Source organism: Myxocyprinus asiaticus, chromosome 12 (assembly GCF_019703515.2).
Source record: "Myxocyprinus asiaticus isolate MX2 ecotype Aquarium Trade chromosome 12, UBuf_Myxa_2, whole genome shotgun sequence".
NCBI lineage: Eukaryota > Metazoa > Chordata > Actinopteri > Cypriniformes > Catostomidae > Myxocyprinus > Myxocyprinus asiaticus.
In genome coordinates, this window is record NC_059355.1 from 46,440,806 (window position 1) to 46,459,728 (window position 18,923).

Below are 18,923 nucleotides of genomic sequence, written 5' to 3' on the forward strand. Positions count from 1 at the left end.
AAGTACAATGCAACAACACATACAGTATGTGCATAATAAGAAGTACATTGTGTCAAATGCTTAAGTGCATAGTAGTTAAAGGCACCTAACATAAAGTGGGTCCATTGATTTTTAAATATATAATGTTTAGTAATGTTCTGAATCTATTGTTTGTTTAACAATTTATAATGTTTTTGTCTTCCTCTGTGTCAGTGGTTTTCTCTGAGTGATGTAAAGCATGGCCGTGTTCATTTAGTTCTGGAGTGGCTGCCCACCGTAACACAACCTGACAAACTGCCAAAGGTCAGCATTATTAAATGATAATATGTAACATTTATTTGTTTGGTTTGGTTGTTGTTTTTAATATTACATAACATTTCTAGAATTATCAGGAAGTCAAAGCAGAGGTATCTACATGTAGAGCAAACAACTTTTATTTGTACCGGACATATATTTACTTTTAAGTTGATTTAAATTAAATTAAATACAAGATTTACCCAGACCAGGGTTTTCTGATCCTTTTTTTCTGATGAACCCTTATGAAAAAAAAAATGATTTACTTGAAGTGCCTCCTGAGTTTCCAAAACTGTTCTAACCGTTCAGTAAATATTTGAATATAAATCATACATTTCAGGGCTAATTTTGTATGCACTGTAAACCCTAATGTTGTCATTCCTGGAAAAATCAAGTTGTCTTAGGCTATGTTCAGACTGCCACTAAAAATCCGATTTTTTGCATATCCAGATTGTATCCAGATGAGTTTTGATAGTCTGGACAGCAAAAAACCACATGAAATCGGATTTTTCCGAATCTGATACAAACCGCATCGGGAGGTGATTTCAAATGCGATTGAAATCGTATTTTTTCAGATGCGTCTCAGTCCGGACGCTCTGGCTGCTCAATCGGATTTCAAATGGTCATTTGCGTCACTCTTAACGCGACACACAATGATGACGTCAAAAATCGGTGACGGAAATGCCGGAAGTATTCATAAGCCGGGCGTGACTGCGGCACGGAACATCACAATATTTACCAGTCTCCTCCTTCGCTGAGTTTTTCTTGTGCGACAGAGGAGTTCTGCTCCGCGACTGGACAGGCCGCTTATTTGGAGAGCGAGATGTTGCACCTCCATTTTTCCTGCGTCTGTTTTGAAAGCATCGTCACGTGGGCACGCCTACGTCGTTACCAAAGCAACCCATACAGGTAGGTTGGTTATGTTTGAACGCGCAAATCTGATTTGATCACTTGCAATTAATAATGCGGACAGTCTGCCTGAAAAAAATCCGATTTGCCTGCAGTCTGAACATAGCCTTAATTAAACATTACTTGGAATGTCAAGTTTTGGGCTCATAACTCAAATATCTAAGTTCCTTGAACTTATTTTTCTTAAAAATCCATAGACTTAAAATTTCAAGTGTAAATAACTCAAACTGTTGAATCGAAAATTATTTTTGGGGGGAATACCCACAATGCCTTGCGCTAAAATTATTTAATTATGTTTGCTCGGTCAAAGGGAACAAATGGGGGCATTTAAATAGTTGTTATTAAGAATTCATAGAGGTTTTAGCTCTTGTGTAGTATTATTTATGTTGCTTTGTTGCAACTAGTTTCATGTGATGTCACCATTATGGTGATCTGTGTCCCCTTGGGTCAAGTTGGACCCTGTTAACTCTATGACCTATGATCCAAATTTGAGTCGATTCAATTACAATTATTAAGCTGAAACAACAAGACTTAAAATAGCAAATCTGAGTTAAGTCTACTTACATCTAGTCACATTAACATAAATGGTTCAGTTCATTCTATAGTTTTGGAGACGCCATTACTCAATCCATTGAGTAGAGGCAATGTATTAGGGTTTTCAGTGAGTAAGTGCAGAGTAAAGTTATATTAGTTATAACTTAGTTATATAAAGTTATATTCTCGTTGTTGTTTTTACTTTACACATTTTTAAAATGATTTGCATATTTTTAAATTATATTATTTTAATTACATTTAAAGGAATATTCCGGGTTCAATACAAGTTAAGCTCAATCAACAGCATTTGTGGCAAAATATTGATCACCACAAAAAATGTATTCCTTTTCTTTGAAAAAGCTAAAATCTGGGTCACAGTGAGGCACTTACAATGGAAGTTAATGAGGCCAATCCGTAAACGTTAAAATACACACAGTTTCAAAAGGATAGTCACAATACATAAACAATATGCGTGTAAACATGATTTTAGTGTGATAAAATCACTTACAAACCTTTTCTGTGTAAAGTTAAAGCCGATTTTACTTCGTTGCCATGACGATGTAAGGTCAACAAATCCTAAAACTACTGTAAAAATGACGATTTAAACAACTTTGCGGCTCAAATAATACTTGAGTTTTAACAGAATTAATGTAAGTGCTTTTATAAAATTATAAGCTTCACAGTTCTGCCTTTAAACCCTCCAAAAACTGGCCCCATTCACTTCCATCGTAAATGCCTCACTGTAACTTTTGCTTTATTTAAAGGAGAGACAATTTGAAATGAATTTGTGTGATAGTCAACATTAAACCACAAATGCTGTCGATTGAGCTTAACTTGTACTGAACCCGGAATATTCCTTTAACTTGTCATTAGCAATTCTTTCACAAACTCCGGAATGCCCTGCATTTCCATCATGGACTTTCAGTGGGTCACAAATTCTCAGTTGGGAAACTCTGGTGTAGACTCGCAGTTAGCTGACTCATTGTTGAATAGATTGTGTTTAAATCATTCTGTCTATGTCCAGGCTCTGCAGTTACAGTCCACGCACTCTTACCTGAACAAATCTGTGCCATCAGCAGCTCTGCTGTACATCCTTGTAGAGAGAGCGCATGACCTGCCGGTACATCTGGAAAACACATACACATACAACTGTCACACAAATACAGATTTGGGTTATATGGAGTGGAATTGTAACAATACTGAATACATCTTAATAATTTTCATATGTGTGTTCATGTGTGCAGCTTAAGAAGAGTGGAAAGGAGCCTAAAGCTGCCGTGGAGCTGCTTCTTGGTGACATTTCTTATAAAACCAAGGTGAGGTTTGGTGCTTTTTACAAAAGTCTGTGGTTTGTGACCACTTCTGGCCTTTAGGAATAAGCAAAGCTCTTTTCTGGTCTCTGTAAAGGTGTGCGACCGCTCCACGTCTCCTCAGTGGAGTGAAGCTTTTTACTTCCTGGTTCACAACCCGAGAGAGGAGATTCTTATTATCAAGGTAAAAACAGAGGGAGTTTACATGTCTATTTAGTCTGTATATGTTAACATCTAACACTGAAAATAGATTTTTTTTATAATCTTTGTAATGCTTTTCTTTCACCCTCACAGATTTCCAGTGCATGGGAGCAGCCCTTGGGCTCTTTGGTTCTACCAATCAGAGAGCTGCTTTCAAAACCAGAGCTACTGATAGACCAGTGGTTGGGTTTAGATGGAGCAGGTCCTGAGAGTCAAATTCTGATGAGGGCACAGCTTAAGGTGAAGCACACAGGCACACAAAGTAGTCCCTTACATTACTTAATTACAGGAAAAGTAATCCGAGTACAGTAACATGTTTTACCCCAAGCTGGGATTGGAGAAAGTGTTTTAACAACCTTTGATTGTAAATGGCTGAAGTGTTCTTCTCTAATTGATAATATTATCAGATTTTGGACTCAAGGATTGATGCAAGTGTCTTTGAAAGAAAGAAGTCTGTTACGGATGAAGATTGTTCTGTGGTTGGACACCGTGATGAGAAAGAGCCAGCTGTAACTGAACATTCACAGGCAGCTGTCAGCAAGGAATCCGAGAAGAAAACCCTGCCAAACAAAGGGTTAGACTGCTGTGTTCTGAATTGACTTGTTTCATTTTAAAGCTGTATGATTTTGTTGGAACTGAACAAGATTGTGTTTGCTGGTGACCAACAGGGTGAGTGAGCTGGTGGCCTCATCTTTACCAGTCCCTGTATCACTGCCTGAAGAACATCACAATCTTACACCCTCCACTCCTAAAACACAGCTTGAAACCAAGGTTAGTTTTTGCATGTATGTATGAAAAGTCACATAGAGATATTTTGCTTTATTTATTTATTATTTTTATTTAATGCCATCTTTTTATTCATTTTCATTATTATTGAATGTTTTTATTTTATTTATTTTTTGTCATTTTTAATTTAATGTTATTTTATTTACATTTAAACACTGCTTGAAACCAAAGTTGGTTTCTTCATGTGACTGTATCAAAAGTGACTTAAAGTGACTTTAATCTATTTCTATTGCTTATTATTAGGGGCCAAGCACTGAAAGTGTGTAGGCACCTATTGTAATCGTTAGTGTTCTTTTTATTCACCTTCTTCTTCTTCCGCCATTGAGTCTATGGCAGCCCATAGAACCATATGCGGGAAAGTTGTGAAATAGTTAGTCTCTAACTCAAACCCTCTAACGCCACCAACTGCCCAAAATGTTATGTTTATGCTAATAACTTTTGAACCGTAAGTGCTGGAATCAAAATAATTTTTTCCTCTGATTCCTTGGCTTGAATCGTTTGTACCATATGTCATTTTCCGTCTAGACATTTTTTCCGCCATTTTGAATTTTTCAACAATTTTGACAACCATGACCTGAGGGTACCTGCACAGTTTCAGCTTCATCTAAAATCACAAATCTGGTCTTGTTAGATTCTGTGCAGGATGCAGAGTCGAATGATACCAAATTTTCCTATGTCGGCCATTTTGGGGGTCGCCCATTTTGAATTTTGGTGTAAAATGCTTTATTTTTCAAACGCCTAGACATATCGTTACGAAACTCGTTATGTGTCTTTGGCACAATGCCCCAAAGGTACTCAAAAAGTTTTGGGACAGCGCCACCTTCTGGTCAAATGTTATACCAAATGTTCATAAAATGCTAGTAACCTTTGATTACTTTGTGCTATTGTCATGAGATCAGTCTTGGTAGATTCCGTTGGGCATACCGAGAACGTGGATACCAATTATGCCATGATCGATTGAACTTCCTGTCCGCCATTTTGAAATCCTTTAAAAACCTACTTTTTTTAACTCCTCCTAGAGTGTTTGCCAGATTTTAGCCAAAATCGAATCAGACCACCTTCAGACCATGCCAACAAAACGTTATGGATTTCGTGTTGATAGACCAAACCGTTTTCGTTTAACACGACAATGAATTTGATGGCATGGTGCCAGAATGGTTTTCAGGCTCTATCTCGGCAATGCTTTGGCGTATTGACATGAAACTTTATATGTTTCATCATGACCGCACCATATCAATTTGGTGACAGCGCCGCCTCTTGGTCAAAAGTAATAAGCTTTTATGTCCCAATGCAATTGATAGTATTCATGGTTTTTCAACCATTTTGCCTAAAATCATGACCAGATTGCTTTAATTACTCATTTTTTGCCATTGTTATGCCTAATAATGGTTGATGTGCTTGGCCCCTTAATTGCTGCTTACAGCTATATTATTATTATTATTATTTAATGTATGTTTTTATTTATTTGTATAGTAATTTTTTATACAATTAAATTTTGTTTAAATTTAATCACTGTTTGAAACCAAAGTTAATTTTTCTGTGACTGTATCAAAAGTTTTATTTTATTTTATTTTATTCATTTTTATTATTATTCTAATCATCATTTTTAATGCATTTTTTGTTAGATTTTTTTTAATTTATTATAATTTTTAATTACATTTTATTTAATTTAAATATACTGTACAGGGTTTTTATATAAATAAACAAACATTTTTGCATTTACAGGATCTCAGCAAAGTTCCTGATTCCACTACCACTGTAGGTGTATCTAGTCATGTGATGGCACCAAATAAAACATCTGAATCAAAGTCAACAGCCCATGAAGGGCAACAAGACACTGAAGAACCAGTAGAACAGTGAGTTGCAATATCTTAATATGCATTTGGTAATCCAAATGTAGCTTGATTCATTAGGAATCAACAATCAACAGTTGTGTTATTAATATGGTAATCATGGGCCAGATCATATAAAGATTTATGTCTGTCTTTGTGTTTTTCATTTAAAATAGGTCTTATAAAAAGGCCTCTCCTAGTGTTTCTGTGGAGGAGTCAAAGGTCACCAGTTCTACAGGCGTACGACCCAAAAAGACTAGCCATGACCCCAGCTTTGGAACTAATGTGAGACTTTCTTTACAGTAAAGTACGATATGTTCTAGTAAATGGTCCTAGTTCTTATTTTTACAATTTCTCCCACAGGGGGTGCTGCGTATCCATCTTTTGGAGGCTCGGGATCTGGTTGCCAAGGACAACATGATGGGTGGAATGGTGAAGGGGAAGAGTGACCCCTATGTTAAGATCCATATCGGTGACATGACATTTAAGAGTCATGTGATCAAGGAGAATCTCAACCCTATCTGGAATGAGATGTATGAGGTAGACATTCTGGGAGGAGTAGTTTATGCATTAGGTTATTACACATAAAAACTGTAAATGGACTTATTGGATGTGTTTTTCTCATTTATTAGATGATTCTTAGTCCTGACAACAATCTAGAGGTGAAGTTTGAGGTTTATGATAAAGATGTTGATTCTGATGATTTCCTTGGAAGGTTAGTACAACAACATCAAAAGAAAATGAAGCATATTTTTAGGACCATGAAGATTTTTTGCATTGTGACATTGTTATGTAATTTTTACAACCCCCAACCCTCATTACTCACTGGAAAAAATGATGTGTTGGATAGATATACAAAAATGGATCAGTTCATTCAACTTTATTTACCTAAAAGGGTATGTCACACAAATAAGGTTTAATAGCCAATAGTGTGTTGTTTCAAATTAACATTTATATTATTGTTCCTACTTAATTTAATTGGCTCAAAAGAAAGTAATGACTGAGGTCAGTCAGTCAGTCAAGTTCACCATATAATTGATATTTAGTGTTGTACACATTAATGCAAATTAAGTGAAGCAAAAAATGTTATAAGTATGTACGTTTCTGAGTAGAATCGATTTATTTTCATACATAATAGTTGTTGAGCCAATTAATAATTTTTTTCAGTGCTGTAATGCCAAAAAATATGACATTATTTTAATTGTAAAGTATTTAGAAATCCTGGTAGTATCCTGGTAAATCAAGAATTTAAAAAGAATTTTAAAAACAAGCAAAAAAAATTAAAAAATATTCTAGAGCAAATAGTTTTCCTAAAAATGTATATCCACATATGTGGACAGTGAAACTAAGTTGTGAAATTTTAAATAATACCAAGTTATAGAAAGTCAGATTTTTTTCATCAGATTTATTTATTATTTTCCTGGAGTGTTAGTTATTCTTTTTTTTTTTTTTTTTGAAACGTTATACTGTAGACATTACAGCTGATTTTCTATAAAGCTCAGTAAAAAAGTCTTATTCAAAGTAATGGCTAGCATCATCCAATCAATGCAAACCGTGTTAAAATAACATTTTGCATTATAGATTTTTTATAAAAAATGTTGAGTGGTCCAAGCATCATCTGCAGCCTGAAACTGAACATTTGGTCGGATTTTAGGAGTGAATGCACTTAGCTGCATAGAAAGCCATAGGATGTCCCCTTTCTCCCTTGCTCCCTATTTAGTGAATGACTTAACCTCCAGTGTGCTGTCTATCTTCACTGGTCTCAGATCAGTTTGAAATGCACCTTATTTTCATCCTAACTCCATATAAAGCTTCTGAAAAGTTTCAGACATGTTTTAGCTTTTGCATGAATACACTGATTCTTAATGTGAAAATGCATAGTAAATATTGAAATGCATTTACTAATGTTAATGAATAGAACCATATTATACAGTGATAAAAAAACTAAAAACTAAATGTATACTAAAACGAAATGAAATGACCCACAGATGTGTAAATGTTGAAAAATATTCAAAATAACTAACATGTTTTTTCAACATTTGAGGGGATAATGTCCCATCTTCCACATATGTGAACTTCATTTTTATCAGCGTGCTGATGCGCAAAGTTTTTTTAAGCGCCATATCAAACGAAAATAGAGATGCTAATCTTTATAACCAAACAGGTATCAATCAAAAAACTTCTATGTCATGCTGTTGTGTCACGTGATGTGGTGCGCCAGAAGTTCAGCCCTTAAATGACAGTCTAGAGCAGGGGTCGGCAACCTATGGCATGCGTGCCAGCATTGGCACGCGGAGGAGTAATCACTGGCATGCCAGCAACGGCGAGATAGGAGTAGAATAGTTTATTTATATAAATTCCGCACCTGCATTCCAGTCTATATCTTGATGTAATCCTTCCTCATGATCACGCAGCTTGTTTTCATGAGCTGAATGGGAGACTAAGCAAAAAGTTAAAATGTGACGAGACTGCAGTATACCCAACAGACTTGTGCAGCGCGTGCAAGACATTCACGCATTACAAGCCGGCAGCGCTTCACTTTCGGTTAATCGCGCAAGTAAACGCGCCCGCTTTGCTTCGGTCAGACTGCATGAATGACAGCCTACATTCCATGTTTCGTTTGTTTCTTTTTGCTTTCAAAACAGCACGTGATGTAATAAGGAAACACCACGACATAAGAAATATTTAAGATTCAACACAAATTTGTGATCAGTAATCAAATAAGCATATTTGTGGCATTAACTGTGTTAACTCATTTTGTACAAAAGGACAGGTTTTCTTTCATTAAAACACTTTTACAAGATGCTCCGTGAAAATTCACATGTAGGATCGTGATTATACCATAATCATCAGGTTTTGCACAAATATTTCACTCAAACTGTTATGAAAGAATTTCATTTGTAATGAAAAATGAACAATTAAAAAAATCAGAAAAATTGACTCAAACTTTGAAAACTCACATACATGCATTGACCAGGAAAATAAAAAATGGCTCATCATGTCAAAAAGGATGCCGACCCCTGGTCTAGAGTGTTGTGAACAGTATTCAGTCAGTCACATTGCATATAGTGAAGCCAAAATACAACGTCCACACATGTGGACGCGGGGGGGTCGCACAAGGTTAAAGAAATGTGTATTTTGGGGGGATGTGTGTTTAATTGACATGAAAATAATATCATTATGCAAAAAAAATATATATTTATTTATTTTTAATTTGGGGTGAAATATGGTCCAGAAATGTAATGAAATTCACAGTAACAGTACAAAATATAGCATTTCTGTATAGTCTATAATATAGCATGATAGTCGACATGATGATATTTTACTTAACATTCCTGTATGTGTCCAGGTTCACCCTCAAACTTGGACATATTATCAACTCCCAATACAATGATGAAGTGAGTACTACCCTAAACTACTTTATTTGGTTGTAGTGCATAGTATTGTTTGACTACTACAAAACTATTATCGGATTTGTCAGAACACAAAAAAAGAATGAGCTGTTTCTCGTGTCAAACTCTCTTTACTGACTTTCTTCGCAGTGGTTTACTTTGAATGATATAAAACATGGTCGAGTCCATTTGGTTCTGGAATGGCTGCCCACCGTAACACAGCGGGATAAATTGGAACAAGTCAGTTTTAAATCAGTACATATGCCGTCTAGTCTTTGTTTTATTACATTTTTGACATACTACTAATAGAGTGTTTTTTCTATCAGGTAATGCAGATGCAAAGTGCTCAAATGTACCAGAACAAGTCCATACCTTCAGCAGGGCTGCTGTTTATTCTGTTAGAAAGAGCACATGACCTGCCCGTGAGTCATACACACAAATAATTGAAGTCATTTGCATAAAAACATTTATTCGATAAAGTGTTTCCATGGACATGGAAAACCTGGAAATTTAGGAATATTGAAAAATTGTGATTTTCATGCCTGAAAAAGTCATGGCAATTAATCAAATCTTAAAACGTTGTGGAAATGTATACAGTGATTATACATTTTACTAGTAATTCTCTACTCTAAAATATTTCATTGGCTTTAAAATTGCTCTTTGTGCTTGCAATCTCTATAAAAAATGATTTTTAAAAATTCTTTAACTCTTTACATATATGTTGTATTCGATAACATAATTTTTTCACAATCGTTAACATGATCTATCAATAAATAATACTTTTACAGCCTTTATAAATCTTGGTTAATGTTAGTTTCTACATATATACTAATAAATAAATTATAATGTATTTATTAACATAAGTTATTGCAATAGTTAACATGAAATAACAATGAATAATAATTGTACAGCCTTTATAAATCTTGGTTAATGTTAGTTTCTACAGATATACTAATAAATAAATTATAATGTATTTATTAACATAAGTTATTACAATAGTTAACATGAAATAACAATGAATAATAATTTTACAGCCTTTATAAATCTTGGTTAATGTTAGTTTCTACATATATACTAATAAATAAATTATAATGTATTTATTAACATAAGTTAACGCAATAGTTAACATGAAATAACATAAATTGTTTTACAGCTTTATAATTCTTGGTTAATGTTAATTTTTACATATACTAATTCATTTTCTATATATTTTATTCATTAACAAAAGTTTACGCAATAGTTTACATGAAATAACAATGAAAATAATATTTGTTTTTTGTATTAATGCAAAAAAAAAATGTGAAAAAAAAAACATTTATTTTACAGCGTTTATAAATCTTGGTTTATGTTGATTTCTACATATACTATTTTGTATTTCTTAATGTAAGTTAACACAATAGTTAACATGAACTAACAATGAAAAATTTTGAAGTATTGGTAAATGTCAATTTCTACATACTATTCTACATGTATTGTATATTCATTAACAAAAGTTAACGCAGTAGTTAACATGAACTAACAATAAAACAATACTTTCAAAGCATTTATAAATCTTGGTTAATGGTAATTTCTACATAAACTAATGACTTTATGTTAAAAGTTGTATACATTAACATTAGTTTATGCATTATGAACTAACATGAAACAATGAGCAATATTGTTTTGATAAATCAACATTAACTAAGATTAATAAAGGCTGTAAAATATCATTGTTTATTGTTAATACATGATACCCTATACATGTACTAATGTTAACAAATATAACCTTATTGTAAAGTGTTACCAAAAATTCATATCCAGTGATCATGAACAACTGGAAAAGTCATGGCATTCATTTAGCACAAGGCGTGAGAACCCTGTTGATAACTCAGTGCGAGTAAATGATTGTTCTCTGTGTGTCTAGTTGAAGAAAAGTGGAAAGGAACCCAAAGCTGCAGCTGAACTTGTGCTTGGAGGAACGTCTTATAAAACCAAGGCGAGAGACTCATTTTACAACAGAATAACAATATTGCAGTTCTTAAATAAGTTGTATATTAGAAGAATAATTATTTCTGTTGTCTTTAAAGGTGTGTGATCGTTCAGTGTCTCCTCAGTGGAATGAAACCTTTCAATTCCTGGTTCATGACCCTAAGAAGGACATGCTTGTCATCAAGGTAAGGATTTGTGTTCAGTCAAAAATAAAACAAATAGCATTTAGCAATGAATATATGCAGGAAAATTGTCATTCAATAAGTTTAAAACTTAGTTTAGGGTTTGATGAAATCTCCAACCATAAGTATGCGGAATAGTAAAAAACTCTGCTTAAGTATGATTTGATATGACTTATTATTGTAGAAGAACTGGTATAATTTGAGCAGGGTTAAATATGTTAGTTCATAATATGTTCATATTGTTACTCCCCACAGCTCTCCAGTGCCTGGGACCAACCGATAGGCTCTTTGGTTATACCAATCAGAGAGCTGCTTTCAAAACCAGAGCTGCTGATGGACCAATGGTTGAATCTGGATGGAGCTCTACCACAGAGTCAGATTCTACTTAGGGCACAACTGAAGGTTTGAACACACATTTCCGGTCATTAGACAGTGATTTAGATGCAGAAAATGTTTTGACACTGTTTCCTGAACAAACTTGTACATCATAACCCACATTATCTCTGTTTTATCCAGATCTTGGATTCCAAGATGGCGGCTTTGGTAGCCATGGGTTCCGGCCCAGTGTTGAGTAATAAACAAACAGCCACCACTGGACAAATCAAGATTTCCATCTCCTTCCAGAAAAAGCTCATTGTGGTCATTCATGCATGCAGGTCTGCTTACTGTTTATAGCCTTGGGATTATTTTGAAGGAATATTTTGGGTTGAATACAATTTAAAGGGTTAGTTCACCCATAATGGAAATTTGATTTATTCATCCATTATTCGTTCCAGACCTGTATGACTTTCTGTCTTCTTTGGAATGCAAAAGGAGGTTTTGAAGAATGTTCACACTGGGGGGTTTTTCTCATACAATTAAAATATGTAGTGGTACTGTACATAGCAAAGAAGCTCTAAAAATGAAAACATAAGCAACATAAACATAGCTTAAAAGTAGTCAATATGACTTGTGCTATACAACAAGTCTAACACTTAAAGGGATCATGACATGAGGAATCAAATTTTCCTTGGTCTTTAGAGAAATAAGGTCATTGTACTATAAAAACGCACACATAAGTTTCAGAACTCAAAAATTTCTCCTCACTGCAAAAAGAGCATTTGTTGAAACCAAGCTGCTAAAATGACTCGTTCTCTACTTCCTCCACATTGTGATGTCACACTTTGGTTTACAATTGCATGTGACCACCTCCACAACAACACATCAACACCTACTTTACCTTATTACTTCTGTTGTCCCACCCATTAGCGGTGAGTAGTGAGATGGCAAGGAGAGAGCAGGTCAGTCTAGAGCCAAGAGCCAATCAGAACAGTGGGCGTGTACTGTCAAGTCTTAAAGGAGAAGCAGCAGCAAAATGGAGCGTTTCTGACAGAGGGTCAGAATGAGAGTGAAAATGACAAAGTTTTACAAATATGTGACTGTGTTTTGTGCAAAACTCTTTACTAATATTGTAAGTGAACCTCAAAGAACATTTTTAAATAATAAAAAAAGGCATGTCATGACCCCTTTAAAGATTACAAGTGTTAGCATGAATCACTTATCAGCCCTATCTGTGCAAAGTTTTATCCCAAAAATATATCTATATATCCAATATATCCAAACTTTCTTGGGGACACAGAGGTAAAGATATAAGCACATTTCTGCTTTTAATCTCTTTGGAACACCCCATAGACTTCCATTATAAGTAGAGGTAGACCGATATATCGGTTTTACCGATTAATTGGTGCCGATAGTTTCTTTTTGGAACTATCGGTTATCAATAAAAATCTGTGCTGATAGCTGGCGATAGTTAAAAAAAAAAAAATACATTCTGTGTTCCTCTTCCATGTGGTTCTAAAGTATAACAGCAGCCTCTAGAGGTAAACTAAAAACAATCACTGACACCTCGTTGCGGGGGATATTTGCTATATCTAATATCTAAATATTGTCATCATTGTCAATATTCATCCATATTTTTATCCTCACCTCAATTCATATTTTGTTAATTTGTTAAGATAAATCAAAGAAAAACATTTTCCATAGCAAAGCTAAATGCGACTATGGAAACATGCCCCGTCAGCATATACATCGTGTTTCCAACTTCATATCTTACGAATAATCGTGCTAAACCTCATCTGGTGAATCTATAGGCTTTAAAAAGCTTTATTTGGTAAATTCTGAAATATAGAGTATTTTAACAAAGCCAAGTCTCTGTCATTTCAAAATAAGAGTCCTGAAATAAGTTAGTTAAAAGTCCTGCTTTATTGCACCAAATCTACTTTGTTTTTCTTTTCTGGTTGTTATTGGGATTTTTGGTGCACAATTAACTCAATCTAGAATGTTATTAATTCTGGCCTTGTAGCCTCCATGTCCGTGCCTGTCAAGGTAAGGAAAGACTAAGATTTTTTTACATTCTATTAATGATTTTAAAAAATATTGGCAGATTAATCGTTATTAAAATTTTCCACCTTCTCAGTTATCGGTATCGGTAAAATCCACTATCGGTCGACCTCTAATTGAAAGTGCATTACTTTACATTTATTTCCCTTTGTTTTTTACAAACCGATGGACAACATTAGTCAACATTACTTTCTGTGGTAATCGACAGCACAGCACTTATATTGAGTTTAAGTTGCATTGAACCTAGAACATTCCTTAAATGTCTGGATAGGCGATAAAGTAAGGTTTTTTTTTTCTAGTGTCTGCAATTTGAGGTGAAGTGAGGACTGTGTTGAATGCTGTTTTTGTATGTTTAGGAGTCTGGTTACATCGTCCAAGGATGGCTTGGACACCTTCATCTCACTTATTCTACTGCCAGATAAAAGCAAGGCCACGAAACGAAAGACAAGTGTGAAGAAGAAAAACCTGAACCCAGAGTTCAATGAAAGGTGTGTGTGTGTGTGTGTGTGTGTGTGCGATTGAATTTGTACTGCACTGACAATAAAGTACAAAAATGTTCCATGGTACTACCATATTTGTTTGGACATACTGTGGTATTTGAAGTACATTGAGGTACCATGTAAATTCCATGGTAAATAAATATAGCAATTATTCAGTACAGTGGTTTATATCAAAGTGCCATTTTATTACCATCTGTACCACAGTCATTTCTTGTATCGTGTAGACATATAGTTAGTTGGTAAAGCTTGCGTTGACCGGTCACTAACTAAAAGAGTACATTTTTACTTTTTGGAATTTTAGACATGTACCATGGTATTCTTTGAAATACCGTGGAGTTTAATGTAAATACCATGGTATATTAATATAATAATCATCCTGTACCATGGTATATATCAGAGTTACCATCTGAAACCATCACTTTACCGTGGTACTGCCACAGTACTTTTTTGAAAGTGTGGTGTGTCCATTTCATATGTGTAGTTCAGATGATTTTTGTATTTATGTCCTATTTATTCTCTCTTTTGATTTGTCCTCAAATCCATAGTTTTTTTTTTTTTTTTTTTCATATACTATCTCAGGTGTAAATAGTTTTTAAATGGTTATATGAGAAAGTCTTTTTACAGCTTTTGTCTCAGTGTATATATTTCACATACAAGAATGTTCTTGTGTAGGTTTGAGTTTGATATGACTATGGAGGAGGCGCAGAGGCGAGCGCTCAGTGTGTGTGTGAAAAACGCATCGTCATCCTTCATGCATCGAGACAAAGACGTGATTGGCCAGGTCAGTTCAGTTCAGTTGTACTAAACTATCCTGAAACTCTAAAGCACGGAGCAAGATACATTTGTTACGTTAAAACGAGTGTGCCTAGAACGCTTTGCATTCGGGAATATTTCAGGTCATATTTCACCCCCAAATCAAAACAAAGCCAATTGGTTTTTCAGTAGGAATTTTATTTTACTTAAAGGCTAAAGTCAGTTTGTAGACCACTAAGATTTTCTGTATCGTGACATTAGTTTTAATGACAATTAAGCCCCCACACCTCCCATATTCTCATTACTGTAATGCAAAACAATCTCATTCTCATTGCTATAATGTGAAAAACAACATGATGTATTATTTTAAATGTCAAGTATAGGCAACATCATATACACCATGGTAGTATTTGTTTCTGACTTTAATTTATGCAGATTTAAATCATACAGTATTTCTTACTGTAATACAGTAAAAACATAATGTATAACAGTAATCTAATGAGAATCACCATTAAGAATCATTTTTTGGGGAAAATATAATGTCTTATTCTTTTTTATTTATTTATTTAGGGGTCAAACGTGACCTGGACATGTTTTTACCTGTTTGATGTATTATTTCTGGGTTTTATTGCAGTATTGATGTTGGTTTATTTATGTATATTTGTAGGTGCAAATAGACCTTGGGAATGTTGACTTGCTGTCTGGAGTCACAGAATGGTAAGATCTGTAATACAATATGCACACATATTCATTTTCAATAAGCAACAATTCCACATAAAACAAACCATATATAGTATGTTGACGTTTGAGTCATTCTGTGCTGGTATCTGGTTATCCAAGATGATAAAAATTAGAAATCTTTTAAAAATACAGTTTAAAACACATGTATCAAGATAGAAGAAATGTAATATCTGTGTCCATGTTGGTTTCATACATTTTTGAAAATAAATAAATTAATAATAATAATAATACTTTATGACGTACAAAATATCAAGCATTGTAACCAAGTAAAAGGTATTAAAATATGTTCCTTGCACCTTACATGTGAACGTACATTTTATTAATTTCAAAAAGGTTTTCAAACGTATTATTTAAGGTATATATATATATATATATATATATATATATATATATATATATATATATCATGAGGTATCAAGAAGTTTTCTTAGGATTAATCCATTGATCTGAACAAAATATGCCTTGTCATAACTTTTGGAAATGTTTTAAAAAATACATAATTTTTTTTTTTTTTTTTTTTACAAAAACAGAATGGCTACCTGCATGCTTGTTACACCACATGACTTGGATTTTGTGAACAAAAGTTTTTCAAATATTATTAGCATTTGAAACAAAACTATTTCACATCTTATTTTATTAATGACATATAAAAGATTATTCCAAGATTAAAAGATTTTTTCAAGAATTTCAGCTTTTAATTACATCCATTTTTTTTCTTTTCTTTTTTTTTTTTTTGCTCTGGATGGTTACACCACGTTTTGAAGACATTTTTTACTTTAACCCACAGGGGGAAAAAAATAGCAAAATGACTTCGAACTCAGAAATTGAAAACATGTTCATCATAACAGAGGTTATGGAATTGTGTGTGAATTTCTTCTGTATTTTTGAATTACTTAATAGATCTTGACCCAAAAAAAAAGAGCATCATGTCATTGACCCGTCTGTGTTTAACTTCTTAAAACACTACTTTACTTTCTCTGTCAGGTTTGATCTTAAAGAAGAGAACAGCTGAACACTGTGCCCTTGACATCCAACCCTAAACCTCTTCCTGAAGTTCAACAGGTCAACATTGTAATCATGTATCGCTGTTCTATGCTTTCCTATTTTTCTCAAATCATGTATTTCCAATCCTTACGTACGTTTGTTTATGAACAGATGGTTTTTGAATGACCAGATCATATATAAATAGCCTTTGCTGTGTTGCTGTAAACATATTGTTGCGATATTGAAATATCAAGAGTATTAGCGTTGAAGAGTATTTGATCAGAAGTGATATATAAATCGGTGAAATGGGAATATCTGTATAAATCAGTATCAGAGCATTGAATGTTGATCTGACGTATTCACAGAGAAGAATATAATGCAGGTGTGTGGAGAAGTTTTCGTCTTCCTGTGCAGGTTGCAGGACAACTGCAGTTAGTTTTAGAAGGAAAAGTATGTTAGAGTTAATGCACTATACGGAGTGTATGTGTGTATATATACATACATATATATATATATATATATATATATATATATATACACTATATGGCCAAAAGTTTGTGGACACCCCCTTCTAATTAACGAATTTGGTTACTCAGTTAAATCCAGTAAAGTAAAATGTAATTAATGTTTCTTTATGTAATGGCTTGGGCTTTGTGTGCTTCCAAATTTGTGGCAACTGTTTGGGGATAGCCCTTTTCTGTTCCAGCATGACAATGCCCCTGTGAACAAAGTGAGGTCCATAAAGAAATGGTTTACTGTGTCTGGCGTGTGACTGGCCTGCACGAAGCCCAGACCTGAACCCCACTGATCACTTTTGGGGTGAACTGGAACTGCAACTGTAAGTCAGGCCCCATCGACCAACATCAGTTCCTGACCTCACTGATAGCCTTGTGTCTGAATGAGAGCAAATCCCTGCAGCCATGTTACTACATACAGTATAGTGGAAAGCCTTCCCAAAAGAGTGGAAGCTGTTATTACAGCAAAGGGGGAAATTGATGCCTGAGGTTTTGAAATCAAATGTTCATCAAGCACATATGGTGTCCACAAACTTTTGGCCATATAGTGTGTGTGTGTGTGTGTGTGTGTGTGTGTGTATATATATATAAAATATCTCTTTAAACTGAAAGTAGATACCATGATGTGTATTGAGTGTTTTAATGGATTTTATTGGATATTATCTAAATGTTAATGAATATATGAAGGAACATACGTTGAATGAACCACTTGTTTTTGCAAAGTATTGCGCAAAGATGATGTATTATTACGTAGCCTGTGAGAAAGTCTGTGTATCACCAGATAAAAACATTTTATATGTATTCACCTTGAATATCAACACTGCATAGTCAGAATTTGTGCTGCTGTCTAGATGCTATCATATCAAACATGGCTTGAGTAGCATCCGTAGTCCACTGTGATGCCAAAGCTTTAGTGGCAGGTTACATTTTAGGCCTTAAAATAGTAATACTGAGTAGGGACACAGTCACAAACTTTCAAGCAATTTGACAGATTTTTTTTATGTTGTTGTTGTATGGTTTAGTCTTATTTTTAGCATTGCCAAGAACTGCTCTATACTACACAGATGTAGACCAAACACAAAATGCCTTTATCTACAGACTTTGTTTTTTAATATGCATTTACTTTTCAGTTGTTTCTTTGCATTCTTAGTAGACATTGTATTGTACTGGATTCCTTTGTTACATTTAATCTTTGTGTTACATATAATCATTTTGTTATATCACTTGTGTGCATGTCTTTTTTATGTTATACATTAAAACATGCTTTAACCAGGGTTCCTACAGCCATGGAAAACCTGGAAATATCACAGAATTATGAGTTTCCCAGGCCTGGAAAGGTCATGGGATTTAATGAAATCTTTCAGACTGGATCGTTCTGTTGACATTTCTTTTTCGGTGAATCACCCAAACTGATTAAGAAATGGAATGATTCATAATCCTTATCAAGTTATCACTGGAAGAATCATTAAAAAAGATTGGGAACCCTGTTTTAACGCCAAAGATTCAAAACCACCATGTTCTTCTGCACTATGCAATATTCACACAGTCACATTTCTGAATGTACAGCCATGTATTCAGAGCTCTCAATAAAACTTATGGCAGACCCTGTCAGGATGTTGTCTTTCGTTGACTTTCAGACTAAATAGCCATCATTAAATACTTCA

The 18,923-nt window shown here is 34.2% G+C and overlaps 1 protein-coding gene across 1 annotated transcript in view; it reads left to right on the top strand.

Annotated features, from left to right (window-relative positions):
* esyt1b (extended synaptotagmin-like protein 1b) overlaps window positions 1–18,867 on the top strand; it is a 50,878-nt gene extending 32,011 nt beyond the window's left edge. Inside the window, exons 31-52 of the mRNA XM_051712920.1 lie at window positions 193–282; window positions 2,741–2,836; window positions 2,961–3,032; window positions 3,124–3,210; window positions 3,321–3,467; window positions 3,635–3,801; window positions 3,896–3,998; window positions 5,739–5,869; window positions 6,022–6,130; window positions 6,209–6,385; window positions 6,478–6,560; window positions 9,195–9,243; window positions 9,388–9,477; window positions 9,564–9,659; window positions 11,141–11,212; window positions 11,304–11,390; window positions 11,643–11,789; window positions 11,904–12,043; window positions 14,123–14,254; window positions 14,939–15,047; window positions 15,687–15,736; window positions 16,745–18,867. Of these exons, the coding sequence (XP_051568880.1) occupies window positions 193–282; window positions 2,741–2,836; window positions 2,961–3,032; window positions 3,124–3,210; window positions 3,321–3,467; window positions 3,635–3,801; window positions 3,896–3,998; window positions 5,739–5,869; window positions 6,022–6,130; window positions 6,209–6,385; window positions 6,478–6,560; window positions 9,195–9,243; window positions 9,388–9,477; window positions 9,564–9,659; window positions 11,141–11,212; window positions 11,304–11,390; window positions 11,643–11,789; window positions 11,904–12,043; window positions 14,123–14,254; window positions 14,939–15,047; window positions 15,687–15,736; window positions 16,745–16,772 (2,262 nt within the window). The 3' untranslated portion in view covers window positions 16,773–18,867. The remainder of the gene's footprint in view (window positions 1–192; window positions 283–2,740; window positions 2,837–2,960; window positions 3,033–3,123; window positions 3,211–3,320; window positions 3,468–3,634; window positions 3,802–3,895; window positions 3,999–5,738; window positions 5,870–6,021; window positions 6,131–6,208; window positions 6,386–6,477; window positions 6,561–9,194; window positions 9,244–9,387; window positions 9,478–9,563; window positions 9,660–11,140; window positions 11,213–11,303; window positions 11,391–11,642; window positions 11,790–11,903; window positions 12,044–14,122; window positions 14,255–14,938; window positions 15,048–15,686; window positions 15,737–16,744) is intronic.
* Window positions 18,868–18,923: the final 56 nt, after the last annotated feature.